Source organism: Pinus tabuliformis, chromosome 1_2 (assembly GCF_031772625.1).
Source record: "Pinus tabuliformis cultivar Carrire ecotype Pingquan chromosome 1_2, CPIR1, whole genome shotgun sequence".
Lineage (NCBI taxonomy): Eukaryota > Viridiplantae > Streptophyta > Pinopsida > Pinales > Pinaceae > Pinus > Pinus tabuliformis.
The window spans coordinates 1286221332-1286241652 of record NC_142298.1 but is presented as its reverse complement, the minus strand read 5'-3'; the positions used below and the strand labels follow the sequence as shown (position 1 = coordinate 1286241652).

At 34.1% G+C, this 20321-nt stretch overlaps 1 protein-coding gene across 1 annotated transcript; it reads left to right on the top strand.

Annotated features, from left to right (window-relative positions):
• Window positions 1-702: 702 nt before the first annotated feature.
• LOC149210929 (leucine-rich repeat receptor protein kinase HPCA1-like) lies at window positions 703-13547 on the top strand. The gene is made up of 18 exons (XM_089394497.1): window positions 703-849; window positions 1012-1138; window positions 1513-1584; window positions 1924-1998; window positions 2131-2202; window positions 2286-2447; window positions 2536-2610; window positions 2701-2772; window positions 2907-2978; window positions 10274-10342; window positions 10424-10498; window positions 10598-10804; window positions 11042-11502; window positions 11609-11758; window positions 11875-12014; window positions 12210-12429; window positions 12663-12913; window positions 12999-13547. Exons 1-18 carry the CDS (start codon window positions 762-764, stop codon window positions 13539-13541), a joined length of 2931 nt encoding a protein of 976 aa, XP_089250623.1. The 5' UTR covers window positions 703-761; the 3' UTR covers window positions 13542-13547.
• Window positions 13548-20321: the final 6774 nt, after the last annotated feature.

Here is a 20321-nt window from a genome sequence, read left to right as displayed (position 1 = left end):
ACTTTAATAATAATCATTAAAATTATATTATATAATTTAATTTAAGTTATAATTTTTAATTAAATTATAAATTTTATTATTAAAATTGTATATAAATAAATTCAAATCCTGGAAAAGCATTAAATAAAATTTCATATTTAAAATCGGTTGTTATAATTCACTGTATAACATTGAAACACGTGCAGTAGCTGAGAGCGCCCGAAGGAAGTGGGCTACACGCAAACATCTCTTTCCCAGCAATAATACCAATAGTGATATTGAAAAATGTCATTGTCAGCTTACTTAATCATATTTTTAAAAAATAATAAAAATACAACGTAAAGCATTTTTTAAATGGAAATACATCATCGAGCAACTTCATGGAAACCATGTGTTTTTCAATTTATTACTTATGCTATTTTTTTGAATATTTAATGAGCATGTCAGCTGCGACAGTACGCAGTTGACAAATTCATCGTGAATATAAAACAGAGAATTCAAAAAAGCCATTTATAACAGCCTCTCTTATATTTGCATGAACTGTTATATTGAGCGGACTGGCCTACATGACGAACCATGAATTATTATTTACTCTATTCTTGACGAAACATTATATTATTTCAGTGGAGACCGAGTCTCCAGGGAGTACACCATTGACAAAATCGTCGCGAACATAAAACCATGGCATCAAAAAGAAAGATTTGAAGGGCGTTGCGTGGACAACTGATTTTGCTAGGCATTTATCTCAACGGCCCTTGATTTTTGTTTCAGGAAAAGGAATCATGGGGCCTCCAGGCTTTTGTTTCGTTATTTCTGTATTTCTTCTTCGCATATTCTCTGGAGTTACGGGCCTCACAAACGCCAACGACTGTAAGCTTGCGAGCCCATCTGAATCAGCGATACATGGAGTCTCTCTTATATTCAGTTTTCACTATTTCTATTGTCTGCACAATTGAAAATTGTGTTTCTAATGTCAGAGCCTTTGATCAAAGCTCCACACTGTCTTATGTTTATTTCGGTTTCCTGCTGCAGCTACCAGCCTCAATGCACTGAAATCAGAATGGGGAAACACGGTGCCAAGAACTTGGCGTGGTTCTGATCCTTGCCAGTCTCAATGGGATGGAATCACCTGCACAAAGTCTGGCCAAATAAATTCACTGTCAGTATCACCTCCCAGGCTTGTGATTGTCATACATGTGATGACTGTAATTTCAAGCCATCTTGAAATATTTGAAACTTTGTTGCATAATAATCCTATGTTTTGAATTCCCATAAATGACGTGGGTACCTTGGCCAACGCCCTGTCTACTATGCTATTTTAATTAGGGACCCATATTTAGAGCTAGTTGGTTTTGAGTTACATACCAGCATGCCTGTGCATAGTTGCAACTCCCCTTACAACTGTATCGATTGGTTTTCTATTAATAATATGGTACCTTGCTGAATGCTCAAGCATGTCATTTTGATTAAGGAGCCATCTCCACCTCTGGTTGGTCTTAATCTTATGTTCTGTTATCAATGATCCTTGTACAGGAAACTACCAGCCAAAGGACTTAAGGGATATCTTCCAGTCGATGTTGGTAATCTTACTGAACTACAAACACTGTAAGTTCATTAATGTCTTAGAGACTAGATATATGAATGAAGATTGACCATGTTTGTCATAGTCGAATTTATTGATGGTAATTGGAGTTATTGATGGGTGGAATGACTTTTATCTTCTTCACCCAGGTTCAAGTCCTTACTCATAAGTTATAAATTTATAATGTTTTGATAAATATATATTTTTGTAGTGGTTTTTTTTATAAAATATACTTATCTTGTGGGCTGGCAAGTTACAGCAACCTCACTCTAGCCCTGAGAGGGTGGCTGATTTCCTTCCTCTGAAAAAAAACCTATTTTATTGATTAGTTAATCCATAAATATATTCGTTGGGCACCGCAGGGATTTGTCATACAACCCGCAGTTGACAGGAACGCTTCCACTCACCTTGGGAAACCTGACTAACCTGAAAAACTTGTGAGTACTAAGTTTTAACCCCAGCTGATCATCAAGTCTGAAGCACTGGCACGAATTAGATTTAAATTCTGTGTAACATTGATAGCTCTTAAGTCGGACTACAATTGAATATCAATTTTGTGGTGGATTCAGGGTTTTGATAGGGTGTAATTTCAGTGGAAGCATCCCAGATGAATTGGGCTACCTCGTTAATCTTGAATTTTTGTAAGAACATCATTGTATCATAATAATTCTTAATGTTCTGGATTTTATAATTGTAAAATTCTAAATATGTTTTGCTCTGTCAGGGCTTTGAATTCCAATAATCTCAGCGGTTCAATTCCTGCATCATTGGGTAATTTAGTGAAGATCAACTGGCTAGATCTTGCGGAAAATGAGCTAAATGGAACTCTTCCGGTCTCGAACGCAAGCCAGCCTGGATTAGACAATCTCATTGCTGCACAGCACTTGTAAGAAAGTGGAATGCTTATGGTTTATTTGGGTTTTCATGAATGAATAAATCGCTGATGAATTTCTTATTGCTTCTCTTTATTCAAGCCATTTCAACGAGAACCACCTTACAGGTTCCATTCCATCCAAACTTTTCAACTCGAGTATGAAACTACTTCACATGTAAGTGAAACAGATCCATATTCTTAATTTTGGAATGGTAAACAAAGGTTAGAGATCAATAACTCTTCGAATATATTTTTCGATATGCAGACTGCTTTATGGCAATAACTTCCATGGGGAGATCCCCCCAACTCTGGGACTTATACAAACCTTGGAGGCCTTGTGAGTATCAAATTTTCCACCCTACAGTCTACTGATGCATTATTTTTTAGGTTATGTATTGCTTTAAAGACCGAGTAAAACGATTCAAATGTAGAACAAAGTTTGACTAACTTATTTGGTATGTTCGGTTACAGGAGGCTTGACAGAAACTCTTTTACTGGTTCAATTCCGTCCAACATCAGCTCCCTAAAAACACTCTATGAACTGTAAGAATCTTGTTCTGTCTGCGCTCTGGATTCTAGAATCAACGTCTTCAATCTTGAATAAACGCTGACGTGTGGTTCCTTTTCCAACATTTTCATGTTCAATCCACTGCCTTTCCGATAACGATAACTATTGACAAACAGAGTACAAAGCTTTGTAACACAGCTCTGAAACCCTCATCAAAACAGGTAACAAAACCCTTAATTAGAATAACAGTTAGATACCTCGTTGCCAGAACAAGACTGATCTACTTATAGCGTCTGCTTACACTGAAAATTGATTCTAAAGACAGAGGTTAGTGCTCCAAATGACTCGCTGGTACATCTTGACCATATTCGTGTAGCCCCTTTATATGCAGATACTTTAATCAAAACCAGGGGTTGCTTAAGGCTCCTATGGCAAAATATTTATACAGCTTAAAAACAGAAGACTTATGACCCTCTTGAAATAGTCCTTTTATCAACGAAATGAACCTGGGATTTGTGTTATGTGAAAATATATTAGTATAAATTGATCATAAGGATCAGAAGAAAGAGTTCAGAGGAATTGAAAAGAGAAGGTACGAACTTCAATGTCAGGAAACCAGTCTACCTCCCAAGTGTATTGAACGAAATTTATTATTCAAAAAACTATTTCTGAAACAAATCCCATATCAAAGACCACTTGCACCCTAGAGGTGCACTAACTAAATGGTCCTCGATGGTACTCTTCCAAGGTTTTTATACCTGTCCCCCTTACACTTCTGAGGAATTTGATCTCATGCTAGTGTGATAAACATTGAGATTTGATCCTCGTCCTTGAGTAAAAGGTTCGCTGTTAACCTGAATTTACGATAATTTATTTCTAATTGGTGTTTAAATATGTGAAGATAGACAATACATCAGTTTCATATTTTAAAATTTAGAGTATAATTATGCAAAAAAATTCTGGTAGTTGAGAGAAATAAATATGAGCTCTTATTCTCCCTAATGGAATTACACTTGTTAGAATTGTTGGTTGTCCAACTCAATCCGCAGTTGGAACCAAAAATTAAAGATATTGATCTACTCCCAAACAGACGAGCGTAGTGGACTTTTTAATAGGTCAAGGTAGAACCATCTATCAGATGGAGAAATTTCAAGAATCCTTTCAAATCCCTGTTTTCTTTACTGTTAATGGAGTATAGAAATTGAAAAAACTGTACAAAGACTCAACTACCAAAAAGTAGTTGTCATTACCAAATGGATAAAAGGAGCAATCAAGAATGTTATATGGCCTATCTATTCCCAGGAAAGGAGCGGAATTTTAGCAAGATTTTTATACAGGGAAAGGATATATACTTTCAAAATGGAAAGAGAGAGGCCAGTATGAAACCTCGTAATAATGGTTGGTACACCTAGTAATGGATGGTGCAATGAAGAATGCAAATCAGCTCAAAAAATTCCAGCCTAAATTAGAAAACACATTTGATGAATGAATAGAAAAAATTGTGGAAAAAAGGGTGTTTCTTAGGAAAGGGCCAGAGGAGTTAAATTGATTCCAATACGGCTTTCTCAAGAAGATATAGAAGATATAGTGGCGGGCATTAGACATCTAGCCAAGGCCCATGATCCTTATGGTTTAACAGATGCAATGGTCAAATTGGGAGGCCCGCCCTTGCATGCACATTTCTACGATATATTCAATCAAGCCATACAGCACTGGTCTCATAGAGAGTGGAAGGTTAGCAAAGTGTTACCTATGCACAAAGACAGTGATATCAGTGATATAAACAATATGAAAAATTACATAATCATCATAGTTAGTAGCCTTTTTACAAGCTATTGGGCACCATTTATATAGGAAATTAAGTAAATGGGCATTAAAAATATCAGGCTCCTTATAAATCCAGTTTTTGACATGAGCAGTCAATGACTGATCATTTGATAACTCTTAAAGATGTCGTTGGCAAAGGGAAAGGTAACAATAGTTGTATTTTCTGTGTGGATTTTGCCAAAGAAAAGGATATGGATCCACCAGACTTTTGAAAAGCTAGGATTTGGATACGGTGAGGAAACTCGAAATACAATAAATAATTTATAAATCTAAAATTAAAATGGTGCATCATGCTTTATACAAAAAGGATAACTGTGAATACATAATTGACTGTGTCATCAATGATCATTCTATTGATATAATGATATAGAAAGTAGGTATAACTACACATCCAAAAATGGTCTACATGTTCATCATTTGAATATTTCAACTCTGCATCATGATCAACTTATCATCCTCTTTGAAATTTGCTTTTAAATCTAATACTTCTGGTTGACCACTCCATGTCAACTACCCCATAGCTATACATCTTTTCGCGCATGGAGTTTTATCATGTCTAAGCACTCAGATGATCCACAAATTCATCATTATCAGCTATATGTACACTGGAGTTTTGTAAATCCATTCTGCATTTTGTAATGTAAATGATGCTAGTAAGACAAATGTATGTAACAATTTAGGTAAATTTATTTTTCTAATGATGATTTATATCCTAGAAGGTTTTTAGTCTCACAAATTCATGTGTGTTTTTAAACATGGATGATAGACAAAGTTTTTCCCTCGAACCTCACCCCAAAGTTAGGATGGATTTTGTCGTCAGGATTATAAATGAGTCCTAGTGTTATTTATCGAGTCTCTGTAAAAGTGATTTAGGAATAATTTTAATTATTTCGTTATATTATTTTATTACAAGTTACTTAGACTACTAAATCATATTTTGTGTCACAAAAGTGGTAATTTTTGAGGGTCTATAACGAACGGATGTTCCCCCTTCATGGGTTAGAAATGTAATATTTCATTTAAAAAATATTTAGTGCATGGTCCCTTATAGTTAGACAACATGGCTAAATATTAGAGCTTTGGAAAAATTAATAATCTATTCATGAGTCAATTAATTAAAATTTCTAGCTAAAATAAATTAAAGTGCTAAAGTTAGAAATTTTTTTAATTTAGGTCCCAAGAAAAACTAAATTCTCCAACATTTAAAATTCATGGGTTTAAAGTTTTTAATTTTTGGAGATCTCCGGCCAAGGGAATATTGAAAATTTCAAGATATTTTGAACCCTTGGGCCATAATAGTTAAGTCAAAGTCAACTTTTTGTAGCAATTAACTCAAAATAATAATTTTTGAGTTAATTAAAAGGAAATTAAAAGTGAAATTCGAATTTCTTCAAAAAATAATTTTATTTCAACGGTGATAATTAAAAGATCATTTGATCTTCATTAACAGTTGAGATTGCTTTGACGGGGATCAAACTAAATAGTCGTTGGAATTTTTTCTATAAATAAGAAGTCTCTCTCCATTGTTTGGATCCGATTTTGGAATCGTGTACTTACTTTAAAAATACTCTTGTAACTTTTTTCTGGTTAATAAAACACAAAGATTTTGGGGTTTCCTATCGTGGTGTTCATTTTTTAGATTTATGTAATAATATTGTTTTTAATACTTTGTTGCTTTTAATTGAATTTGCTGGTTAATAGCCTTTGATGATTGATATGTGTACTGGTATCTGGCACAGATTTCTGAGTTTTTTAGAATATCATTTTAGTTTGATAGAAGTAGTAAGTGTGTCTATTTTTTAATAATTCTATGATTAGTTTTTAAATCTCTATTAATCTAACAAGCAAATTTAAGTGTACAAGAGTTATCATTCAAAATTTGGGCGTTTTGGGAAATCTTCAACTAACTAACTTTCAGTTTACAGAATCTAAAAGAGCCCATTATTATTTAATTTCTGAAGTCATTTTATAGAATATTTTACTTACAAGGTTTTTCTTGAGCTTGTGCCTCTTTAAAATTTCAAATTTATTTCCAAATATTGTGCAAAAATTTGTTTAAACCTAGCTAATAAAGAGCTTTGATCTACAGATCTGTTAGATCTGTAGGAATATTATTGTAGATTTGTAAATATTAAAATTTTTAATTCATTGGGGTTTTGGGTATTTCATATTTTGTATATATATGTTTTGGGTTTTTTTTCCATTTTTTGTTTGCGCAGGAATAGATCTGAAAATTGCAAGTGATTTTTGTAGATTCCGGAGAGAGATCTAAGCCCAAGAGGGCATCTCCATTTTGTTTGCAGGTTGAAGATAAATTTCAAGAAGATTGTGGACAATTTTTTTTAGGGCCTTGAAGCCCTGCACTGGCCATCTCCAGCTTCTTTTTTGACCTTCCTTTCAGCCTTACGACCTCCCCTCTTTCACCAAAATTCTCTCACTAATTTTTCCTAAATTTTTTTAACAAACTTTTAACAAAAAATTTCTGAATTTTGCATTTACATTGGAGAATTTTCAGTGATTTGAGCAGCCCATCTTTAAGTGTCTTCAAACCCCTAGGGGCTGACTGGTGCACATCCTCTAAACCTTTACCTATTTCATTGATCTAATTTAAAGCAAGATTAATACTATCATAAAATTTTAGTTATCTGAAATTTGACATAAAATTAGTTTTTATCTTTCACTCCATTACATTTTAGAAATATAATTACTTTCAGAAACTTTTGCATGTTATTTTCTAAATATTATTTGACTGTTTTTCAGTAATTTTCTGAGTTTTTAGATCAAATACATCAATAGATTAGAAAGAATTAAACTCAAGAATTTTCTAAATTTGTGGTTATCAATTTGTCATTTAAAATTTTACATTGTTATACATAGAAATTTTGAATATTGCATGGAACAAGACTGTTGTTTTAGAATATATTGTTGGTTTTAACATTTAATGTAAGAACATATTATTAGACTGATATTTCATTAATGTGATCTGAATTTAAAACATTTAGTTTAATTTCTGAAGTTCATTTGTTTTTTACATGCTTATGTAAGTAGGACTAATCAAATTTTACTTATGCATCTAATGATCTTGATTGAGTATTTCATACAAATGAATTTTTGAATTTAAAAGTGTTTTATTCCACATTTTACATTTTAGTTCATTATGCATTTCAGTGATTATTTGTGCAGATTTTACATTTTGCAATGCTAGTATAAGTACATTCTTTTACATTTAGATCACCATTTTTATGAGTTTTAAGTTAAGTAACATTTGAGACATATTTTAGAAATAATTTTAGGCTCTCATTTAATTAAAATTAATCAAGTCGCTGCATTTCACATAGTTTTAAATTTTGCATTTGCATATGAGACCATCGATTATTTTTAGCAGCAATTTTTCATCATTTATTTGAACTTTATTTTCTTCACAAGATAGTTGACTCTATAAGGCACTGGTATCATTTTCTTTAAATCATTTTGAATCCTTAAAATCATGCGCAATCTAAAACAAGTATTGGTTGCTTAGTTGTGTCTCCGAGGTTGGTTGATTCCCAACTAATCTTTCCTTTTTCCATTTCCATAGGGTCTAACCCTTAATCTGCTATTGGGAGACAACTCAAACAAAATGATTAGGGATTACTGTAACAACCCCTGATCTCAATCGTTGTCGGAATGCTTAGACATTATGTGTGACAACACTTCCCATCTAGTTACAATAGTGAATGAATATTATATATTGTTTGTAAACATGCTATAGTATTATACTATTCAAAAAAGACTCTTCACTAAAATTGGATAAGATTGATCTAGTTAAATTATTAATTACACAACCATCCTTTGTACATTATATATTATTATCTATGTATTGTCTCAAAGCTTTCCTATTAACATTATCAAATATTGCAAATTAAAATTGTAATATGTCACAATATTTTTGCTAGCATTATTATGTGCTATAAAGTCTTTAAGTAATTAACTTATACAGCGATACACCCTACCAATTATAATAAGTAATTTAACTAAAAATTTAAATAAAATAAATATTTTTAAGGTTTCAAACATGTGGAAAATACGGTTAAAATATAAAATAAACCAAAAGGTCTAATATTATTTACTAGGGATCAGATGTGTGAGGGCTAGATGTCACATGATCCATTTCAGTAGCATGGGATGTGTATCCGAATTTGAAGGATCCATTTATGTGGTGGATCCTGCGTAGATCTAGTTGGATCCATATCATTCAGATCTAAAAAGTGGATCCATGAATAATGATCCATTTATATGAAAATGTTAGTGTAGAATTGATGTATCCCTAAATTAGAAAATTGAAAACGAGAAAGTCAAAATCAATAGCAATAATGAGCTAAAACAAGGATGTCCACCCTTTCCAACAATAAATATATATATATATATGAGAAGATTATTGGATCTTGAAGGACCGTGGAGGAGGTGTACACAGGGTTATTATTGTTATGTGAATGATATTATTTAATGAGCAAGGCCCAGAGATAGTATTCAGATACAATTACTTTGAAATGAATGTTAATGTAAACACAATAGAGGAAATGGTAAAAAGGCAGTGGGCTATGGATATTACCATCACCTTTAAAGGTGACAAATTGGATGTGGTTCCTTTTTACAAGTACTTGGGTTTAAATTTGATTTTGGTGGTAACTGGAATTCACGTAGAGAAAAGTGTAATAGGAGCTATGAAGGCCCTTTATTCTATTCAAAATAATATGTGTAGAAAAATTCAGCTGTCGAGTTGGAAGTTGAAGAAGCTACTTTTTGGCTCGAGTCTTTTTAAAGAATCTTGGAAAAAATGCTGAAAGAGTTGAGAACAAAATCTTATCAAAGGAACTAGGAGCCAAAAGCCAAAATACAAACCACCTGCACCATGATGTGAGCAGAGACTATTTCACTATTTTGAAGGAGAAGCAATATGTCAGTTATATATATATATATAAAAATAAATAAATAAATAAATATCATATGGCTAAGAATATATTGATAAATATTAAAATGAAACCATGATGTGAGCAGAGACTATTTCACCATTTGAAAGAGAAATTTTGGATATATATATAGATAGAGCATATGGTTAGGAATCTATTGATAAATATTAAAATGAAATGGATTAAGTTAAAAAGAATATATTGATAAATATTAAAATGAAACCATGATGTGAGCAGAGACTATTTCACTATTTGAAAGAGAAATTTTGGATATATATATAGATAGAGCATATGGTTAGGAATCTATTGATAAATATTAAAATGAAATGGATAGAGAAGCCAAGTTCTCATCGCATAACTATGGAAGCAGGTAAATAGGAAAATATAAAACGAGATAAATAGGTGGTTATTTTGCAAAGGATAAATATTCTATTCTGTTCTATTGATATTTGATTCATATTTTATGAAAAGAATCAAAACAATACTTCTAGTCTGTGCTATCGATATATGGTTATGGGACGAGACTCAATGCAGTGCACTGATGTTGTTTTCAGAAATCTATCAAATAATAAACTGGAGGAATCGATTCCAGACTTATCCGGGCTAACTGAACTCGAATATATGTAAGTAGATGATAAATACTTTGTGTTACTATTCTAAAACTGGGATTATCTCGATCTCTGTATAACCGATTTAGTGTTCAGGGACTTGAGCAACAATTCCTTCAATTCCTCCGAATTTCCCCAGTGGCTTATGACCATCCAAGGCTTGACAACAATGTAAGCTTCTCAAAATTTTAAATTCTTACAAAAGCTTTGAAGACCGAAATAAGAATTGTTAGAATAATGACAGATTTATGTTGTTGTGCTGTTTCACAGAATTCTGGAGAATTGCAGTCTGGCTGGACAGATTCCCTCCAATATTTTTAACCTGCCATCTTTTCAGACTCTGAATCTCAGAAATAATAATCTGAACGGAACTGTAGTTCTAAATGGCAGCGTAAGTCCAAACCTGCGAGTGATAGACCTTCAGAAGAACAGCATTAGCGATGCACCTCAGATTGGCAATTCCAACATTACTATATTGTGAGTACCTTTTGGCTTTACCGAACCCACTTTGTCATCTCTCTAATTACCCTAAGGTCAGCTTCTCAATTTGGGAAGCAAATGGCCAATAAAATGACCCCTGTCAACCATAAACTTGGGCGCCGTTTCTCATAATTGTTATTGCTCATCTTAATTACCATTTCCCAACTCTTGATATTGGTTTTGAATAACTTGATCGTGTCATTGAATTGTGGTGGTCTGAATTTGAAATGGCAGGCTTCAGGGAAATCCTTTTTGTCAATCCCAAGCTTCAGGCTCTACCAGGTTCTGTCAAATTTACAATCTTACCGGCTACCAAACGAGTCTAGAAGGGTGTGGAGACAGTAAATGCTCAGCGGGATTCCAGGTCAATCCTCGGACCTGCAAATGCCAACGGCCTTATCAGGGAAGACTAATATTCAGAGCTCCCACATTTTCAGATTTAAACAATAAGACGACATTCAACGGGTTGGTGGAATCTCTTAGGCTCAATCTCTCTGTGGACGTGTATCTGTTCTCCCTCCATTTTGCGAGCAGCTATGAACTCTATTGTTCGGTTCGACTGTTCCCCAAAGACAATCCGACGATCTCTGAATACTCACAGTTTGTGAACACGAGTTCCAACCTCAGTAATCATGTCTATCTGGCTCCTCACGGCTTCAAACCCTATATTTATATAGCAGATACATACACTCCACGTAAGAACACGGCAACTACATTGCATATTCTTGGCGTTTGTTTGAAACCAATTAATATGACAAGATAGCAAGGATCAGAGTAACCTGTTTGTGTGGTTGTTTGTAGAAAATCCAAAATCGGGTTTGAGCAAGGGTGCCATCGCCGGCATAGCCATCACAATAGCTGTATTGACTCTTGGGATTGTAGGAATAGGTTTTTATGCTTGGAAGCAAAAGAAAAGAGCTGATAAAGCCATTGAAATGCACAGACCATTCGGTACAGTATAGTCTATATAAGCTGATAATTGGGAAATGCATTTATGTACCATTTCTAGAAGATTCAAGATATTATTCAAATGAGTTCTGATCCTGTCCATCTGTGAACTTTTACAGCATCATGGGAAGCGAGTAATAGAGATGGTGGAGGTGCTCCTACACTAAAAGGTGCCAGATGGTTTTCCTTCGCCGAAATAAAGAATATTACAAATAATTTCTCAGAGGATAATGCAATCGGGATTGGAGGATATGGGAAGGTATACAAACTCTTCCATTTAGCTAACAAAATAGATTAAGACGTTAGGAAATACTTCACTGCACAAGGCATGGCAAGGCCCATTCACCTTAGACTAAGGCATTGTAAGGGCTAATGCAAAATTGAAGTGCCTGAAGTAAATTTGATCGGTACTAACAGAGCACAGTTGAACTTCAAACAATTCTGGAACTTGCAGGTGTACAGAGGAATGCTAGATGGAGGTGAATGGGTGGCCATCAAAAGGGCTAAACAAGGGTCGATGCAGGGTGGAGCCGAATTCAAAACCGAGGTCGAACTTCTATCTCGAGTTCACCATAAGAACCTGGTGGGACTTATTGGTTTTTGCTTTGAGCAAGAAGAACAAATGCTTGTTTACGAGTACATCACAAATGGAACACTTGCAGAAAATCTCTATGGTAAGAATATCACAAGATGGGATTCTTCTTCCAAATTCATCACATAAGTAGTTTTAGTGCTGAAACATCGGCGCTAAAACTAGTTGTGGGATAGATCTGAAAGAAGAAAGTCATCATAATTTAACTCACAGAAACTTCTATTCTGAAATATCACAAAATTTCTGCTATGGTCACCATATATATTACTTCAAACTATCATTATTCCATTGGATCTGACCAAGAATGAAAAACAGGTAAAAAGGGTATTCGGCTTGACTGGGAAAGAAGAGTTAGTATAGCACTGGGGTCTGCTCGGGGATTGACATATCTGCACGAGCTTGCAGATCCACCCATAGTACACAGAGACATCAAAACGGCTAACATATTGTTGGACGCGAATCTGACTGCCAAGGTAGCCGATTTTGGTCTTTCCAAACTCATTATTGATGGAGGAGCTGAGGCAGGAGGCAAAGGCTATGTCTCAACTCAAGTCAAAGGGACAATGGTAAACATTTTATATGATTTTATACTAGTGTAATTTACAGATCTATCTATGCTGGAAAATATTGAGAGTGTATGTGTTTGTGCAGGGGTACGTGGATCCAGAGTACTTCACAACGCTGCAGCTCAGCGAGAAGAGCGACGTCTATAGTTTTGGTATTGTGTTGCTGGAGCTCATTACAGCAAGGCCCCCCATTCAGGGCGGTAAATTCGTAGTCAGAATAGTGAAGGCAGCCTTGGAGAGCGGGGGAATAAGTGGTTTGCAGGAGGAGGTAATGGATCCGTTGTTAAGAAAATCTGCTGAGATTGATACCCTCACAGGGTTTGAGCGGTTCTTGGGCTTGGCATTGAGCTGCATTGAGGAATCGGGTTCCCAGCGACCGTCGATGAGGGAAGTAGTGAAGGAGCTAGAATCGGTTTTGGAAACGGGATCAGGTTTCTCTGCAGACTCCATGCCACCACGCAGATATGAGCATGATTTTGTTAAGGCTGGACGGTCTCCACTTCCTTATTATACTCGAGATATGGGAGCGAGCGATTCCAGTGGAAATGTGCGAGGAAAGGAAAGTTACAGTGAATTGTCTGCATATAGCGGAGACTATACCATGTCTCGGCCCATACAGCCCATGTAACCGGTACTTGTCCACATTTTGAAAATTGGGATCCGGAATAACAATTTTTGTATTTTTTATTAAACAAACACAGAATAGAGGTTGCAGAATTTTTAATGCAACACCTTAAACTCTGTGAGCAGGGGGGGGTCATAGATAATCGGGATCAAATATGTTTAATTCAATATTTTTTAAAATTATTATTTTTTTAATTAAATCATATAAATATGTGTTTTGTGTAATATTTTTATTTTTATTTTAAATTTTTATTACTATATATTTATTTTAGATTTAATGATTGTTGATGAGAGATCAAATTTCTTCAGATACAAATATCTCTTTTAGTGTAAAATTTGAGGAAAGATTTATATCCCTAGAGATTTGATACAATTTTAAATTGGGTGCAAAACTTGAAGAAAGATTTACACCTCCAAAGATTTGATTCCTTTTGAGAAACTTGGTAAATCCATAGTTAAAATGAATCTATGCATGTTGTTAATAATATTATTTATATTTATATAAATTTCACATTTCTTTCTATATATAAAAATATTTGTATTCTAAACTTTATTAAAAACCTAATAATATATAGTTACATATTTTATATTTTTCAAATTTAATTTTTTAATGAGCTATACATAGGATTGATGTACAAAATTGTATCGAAACTGATTGCCAACATGATCAAACAAATAGTATCCTTGCACATCAGGTTGGAACAATTTGGCTTCCTCGGCAACAAAGAAATTTTAGATGTTGTAGCCATTTCTCAAGAATGTATTCACTCCATAAAAACTCAGAAGTTGAAGATGAGAATTGATCCGATCAAAACGTATGATAGGGTTGACTAGGAATTTTTAACGTTGATCCTCCATAAGCTGAGCTTTTCTTGCAAACACATTGATTGGATAATGGCATGCATTACATCGGTGAACCTGGTTGTTCTCATAAATGGAAAGTCGAGTGATTTTTTCAGGATTTCAAGGGGTTTGAGACAAGGATGTGATTTATCACCATTGTTGTTCATTCTCGTGATTAACGGATTGAACAGAGCGATAAGAGAAGCTAAGGGATCATGATTGATTGCCTTGATTGTTGACGCAGAGTCACAAGAAACTCAAATATTTCCCACTTAATGTTTTTCAATGATGTGTTGTTGGGTGGGGAAGCAAACATCTCATAGTGGAAGGATTTTCACCTAATTTTATCCAAATTTGAGGCAACCTCGGGGCTAATCATGAACAAAGAAAAATCTGAGTTGATTTCTGACGGGAGGGACCAAGAAGCAATGATTGCAATTGCAAACTTATTCGAGGTCAAAGTCAAACTAATGAATGAAGGATTTGAATACTTGAGTTTCGAGTTGAAATCCAACAACTAAGAGTCTCTAGATTAGGATTGGCTCATTAAAAAATTCAAGACGACGCTAACTCTGTGGGAGAACAAGTGGTTATCCTTAGGCGGTAGATTTATAATGACTAAAGTTGTTTTGCATGGCATGTCCATTTATTGGATGCACTTATTTTATCTTCTTGGAGCTATCATCAAAAGGATTAACTCTATTATGTCTTCTCTGGAGTGGCAAAGCTAAGAAATTCCATTTGGTTCGTAGGGAAATCATATGCAGGGACATGGCTGGGGGGTGGGGAATCCGAGATATAGAGCACTTCAATGAGGCGCTGCTTGTAAAGAACCTATGGCGAGCATTTAAAGGATATGGCATTTAGCAGAAGATCATTAGGGAGAAATACCTCTCTAATCGAAATTTGGAGGAGTGGGTAAGTTTTGGAGCTCCTAAAAAGAAGAATGTCTCTCTCATCTAGTGGAGTTTGCTGAAGGCCAAGCCTTGGTTATGTGGTAACTTACAATAGGCTATTGGAAGGGGCGACAAGATAGAAATAGGCCTTGATTGTATCAAAGGCTTGCTTGGAGATCACCTTTCTGTAACAATTCTACAACACCTTAACAACTTTAGGCTATATTATCTGCCGCAAATTGGTGATCACCACAACACAATTTTAACTCTTCCACACTAGCCGCACTCCAAGGATATTGGACTTCCTATGCATTTGGAGGTTGAATGGGAACAATACAAGTATAAACTCTACCACGTTGGGATCATGTTGTTTGAGAAGGATGACCAATTGGAATGGCGTGGAGGTGAAACTGGGGGCAACATCTTTGTTAAGGAAATATAGTCTTTCATCTTTGAGGACCATAGGATCCACAACATAGATTTATGGATGGATCATATGTGGAATTGTGAAGCCCCATTAAAACTTAAATGCTTCATTTGGCTTGTTTTCCATAATAGGATACTTACTTGAGAGAACTTATCTGGGAGAGGATTGTAGGGACCCGAGTTTTGTTCTTTGTGCAGAAGGGTGTTTGAAGATGTTGGCCACCTATTTCTCACATGTTCCTTTGTTGTCTCGGTCTGGAAGGAGGTCTAGAAAGATCTCAAAATTGATGAAACAATGGATTGTTCCTCAATTGGAAAATTCCTATCTCAATGGTCTATTGAACAACGTGAATATAGGGCTCTTCATATGTACATATTATGGGGCATCTAGAGGACTAGAAATGCCAGAATTTTTGACAACATAGGCCTTGATGAGTAGCTTAATTCTTTGAAGATTGTGGCTTTCTTTTTGGAAATTGGCCCCTGGAAGCCTAAGTCATCTCAGAGAACTTGCATCCATAAGGACATAGGGAGGTCTTCGTCAGTGGGTTATTTTGATGGGGCCTCTTTGGAAAGGGAGTATGGATGTGGGGCACATATTCGGATGGGGTCTAGGCAGTGATATCATTTATATTGGTGAGGAGGCGAAGGTACCAATAGTAGGGATGAAATGTTGGCTTTGTGGGGTGTGTTACAATGTGCATTTTGGCTAACTATTGAGGATATTGTTATTGTTGGCGATTCCAAATCAGTGATTGAGTGGGCTCAAGGGAGTCACTCCTTTGGGGTGCCATTTTTGCATCACTAGATGCAACAAATTGAAGCTTTGTTGCAATTTTTCAATAACATCTCCTTCATCCACATTTTCAGAGAACAAAATTTGGTGGTAGACTCTGTCCAAAAGAGGTAGATTTGTGGTTCCTAGTGAGATTCGTTTCCAATATTTTGCTAATGGATCTGAGCATAGTTCAGGGGCTTTCTCCTTCTAAAGGTTGGGTAATTCTTTGCTACCTTTGAATGATTTTACATGCTTTGGTTTTGTTCCATGTATCTCCTATTCACAATATAGTGTTTTGAAGTGCCTGTGTTTTGGTATTGGCCAAGGAAGTAAGTCTTTTTTGCTTATGTTTTCAGTATTTCCATGGATGCCCTGCTCTGGACACTCTGTTTTTGGGGATCCTCCTTGCTAGTTTTCTCTTCTCTGTTGTATGAGTGCTTTCATGTTTATTCATGGTAATGTAGAACCAGTTTGAAGATGAATGTAATCTCTTTTGTTGAATTGAGGCTTCTGTGATCCATATCAAATTTATGAGAAAAAGCTTTTCGGCGTAAATCACATGATAATACATTTGTCGACGCTTTTCGAACCAACAAGTGTGGTTCATCGTCAGGACAAGTTGAAGAATCAGATCATGGCTGCAAATTAAATAGGGAGAGTAGATCGTCCAATGGCTATAAAGAACGGCTATATTAGGTTAGACTGGACAAATGGCTATAATTGACCAAGAAACGACTAGATTTGACTATTTAAATTGTTTAACTATAATAATATTATTATGTTAAAATGAATATTATTTTAATATTTATCAAGTATTATTTTAAGTAAAATGGATTTTGGGTTAACGATATTCCATTTAGGGAATATTTATCATAATTTTGATTGAAATGTTAACATATAATAACTATTAGAAATTGAAAGGTTTTAATATTAATCTAAACTAATAATGATTAATAATATATTATTAGTATTAATCCTCTTATTAATACAAATTTAACAGTAATGCCTATCTAATGGGAATAAGTGTTAATAGATCTAGGGATATTAGTAAGGAATTAAATAATTAAATTAATAATAATTATTGTAATATTGTTTAAACTAGATTATTCAGATTAGACATGAAAAAGGGGGAATATTTTATACTCATATTTAACGTGTATAATTAGTAACAGTATGGATTTAATATTAATAATATTAGTTATTATTATATTATTGTTGTTATAATAAAGTATTATTCTTATTATTAATGGTTAGTTTATCTAATGGGAACATATATTAATAGCTCTAGGTAAGTTATTACTTGTAAGGATTAATTGTATTAATATAATAGTGTTATAATAAAAGGTTTGTGTAATAAATTTATTGGTAAAGTTGTCTGATATTAGATAATTTAACCTATTTAGATAGTCATGAAAAGGACTGTCTCTTAAATAAAATAAACCAAGGGAGAAATCCAAAGAGGAGTAAGGAAATACGGTTAAAGAAAGCAGGTTAAGGGATAACAAGGGGAAAAACAAGAAAAAGAAAATAATCGAGGAAGGGGAGGAAGGGGAAGCAACGACTAGGAAGAGAGAGCCAGGATCCAGCAACTACTAATCTTCTAGCCGTCATCTCTATTGAGATTGCTTGGCCTTCTTTCAATCTCAATTGCCTCCCTAAATTTTCGGTGATGGAACTGCGCCACCTTAGCAATAACCTTGGCCTCCTCAATACAAACATGATGTTTGGTCTTCTCCGCATGCTCCGCTAGTGCAGAAGACTTAGTTCTCCCATGCTTTAGGTCAGCTGCGTGCTCATTAATCCTTTGATTAATAGAGCGTCCTGTTTCGCCAATATAGGGGGTCCCACAGGAGCAAGGAATAATATAGACACCCTTCATGTCCTTAGGGTCGATAGGATCCTTTACTGACCGGAGGGATTTACGAATGGTGTTGAGGGGTCTAAAGGTCGAGGGAACATTATGCTTCTTAAGAATCTGAGCAATCTTATCAGTGGTCCCTTGGACAAAAGGTAGATGGACCCCTAGGACTCGTTCTTTAGGCTCTTTTTTGGCAACCGAATTTTTGGAAGCTTTAAGGAAAGCCTTCTGACCAAGGTGTCTACTATAACCGTTCTCAACAAAGACATTAAGGAGATGGGATTTTTCTTTACCGAAGCTCTTTTCATTAGAGATCCTTAGGGCACGAGTAGCAAGGGTGTTTAGAACGCCCAACTTTTGAGCTGGGAAACGATGGGAACTGGCATGAAGATATTGCTCTGTATGTGTTTTCTTCCGAAACACTTGGTGGGAGAGGGAACCGTCAAAATACAATTCTCTTTCTAATCTCTTTTATTTCATTAATGAAAGGATTTTTTTCTCGTAAAAAAAGAAAAAGAAAAAGAAAAAGAGATAGATAGATCCCTTAAGAAAAAAACTTATTGTAAATATTGAATTTATACATGCTTATTAATTAAATTTAAATATGAAGTTCTCATATATAATGGTTATAAATATAAAACATTATTTTAGTTTATATAGTCAAATAAACCCGATATATATGTTAATTAAATTTATTAGATTTTTATATGTGTATTAATTATATGTTTTGAAATATGTTTCCGCAAGGCATCTCAATTGGTGATTGAAGTGATGAAATTATGGACACTAAGAGATCCAGGGTTCAAGCCCCCTATTGTAACCTCCTCTAAAGAGAAAAAGACACTTAAACATTTTAGATAATAAAAAATAAAAATTCTAAATTTCCTTATTTCTATATTCCACTTCACTTGACATTTTAAATAGTAAAAACTAAAATTTCTGATTTCCTAATTTCTTTATTTTGTTTAGTCTTAGTTCAATAAATCTTTCCATTTTTATATTATTTTCTAACATTAATTACTTTCATCATTATTATTATAATATATTTTCTAACATTAATTAATTTCATCATAACTGAGTATCATTTTTCATTATTATTAAATTAAAATTTATTATAATATATTTTGTAACATTAATTAATTTCACCATAGCTGAGTATCATTTTTCATTATTATTATAATATATATTAGAGAAAATAACACTTCCACTGTATTTGATTATTATTTCTCAATATTGTTATGAAGTATAAATTTAGTAAAATCATTTACAAATACTTTTTTAAATGTTTGGTATGAAACGTTTTATAATTCTCTTAAGTTAACATTGCACTTAAAAACATTCTCTTTCAATTTCATTTGGTTTTTATTTTCTCCTCGAAACTTTGTATCATAACAATATTTTAATTAATTTCAAAAAAAAAAGTTACACATTGAAAAAATAAAATTACACAGTAATAATGGGTCCCATAAAATTGTTTGAATAGTATTAATATTGAACCATTGCCATAGCTAACATCAATTTTGTAATCTCGAGTGTATTGTAAGTTGCTTAATTGTGAGATTAATAATTGCAAAGAAAATTTTTGTATTCGATGTTTTATGCATTTGTCTTTACCGTTGGGCATTCAATGTTTTTCGCACTAGTTTTTACAATGGGTTGCTGGCATGGCACTCTGGAACATAGTCAACTATTTTTTATTCACATTGGTATAAATCTCTGTTCTTGTTTTCTTTTAGATGATATAGTATATCACTTGTAATCTTGTTTTCAGCACCATCAACTCAATATCATTTTCCTTAGCTTTTGTAAAAGTTCTGGGGCTTCAATGGGTAAGTATGGCAATCATACATGGCCACTATCTCTAGGACAGTCAAACCCCTGATTTTGATTGTAATGGGTAAAAGTGGTGCTATTTTGGTTACCTCTGGTTAAAGCTATAACTTTTTATAGTTGTTTTCTTTTTAAATATGAACAATGATCAAT

Coding starts and splice junctions, on each gene's coding strand:
- LOC149210929 (XM_089394497.1), top strand. CDS start 762: ATGGGGCCTCCAGGCTTTTGTTTCGTTATTTCTGTATTTCTTCTTCGC. Junction 1,139..1,512: donor TCTGGCCAAATAAATTCACT/GTCAGTATCACC, acceptor ATCCTTGTACAG/GAAACTACCAGCCAAAGGAC. Junction 10,343..10,423: donor CTAACTGAACTCGAATATAT/GTAAGTAGATGA, acceptor TTTAGTGTTCAG/GGACTTGAGCAACAATTCCT.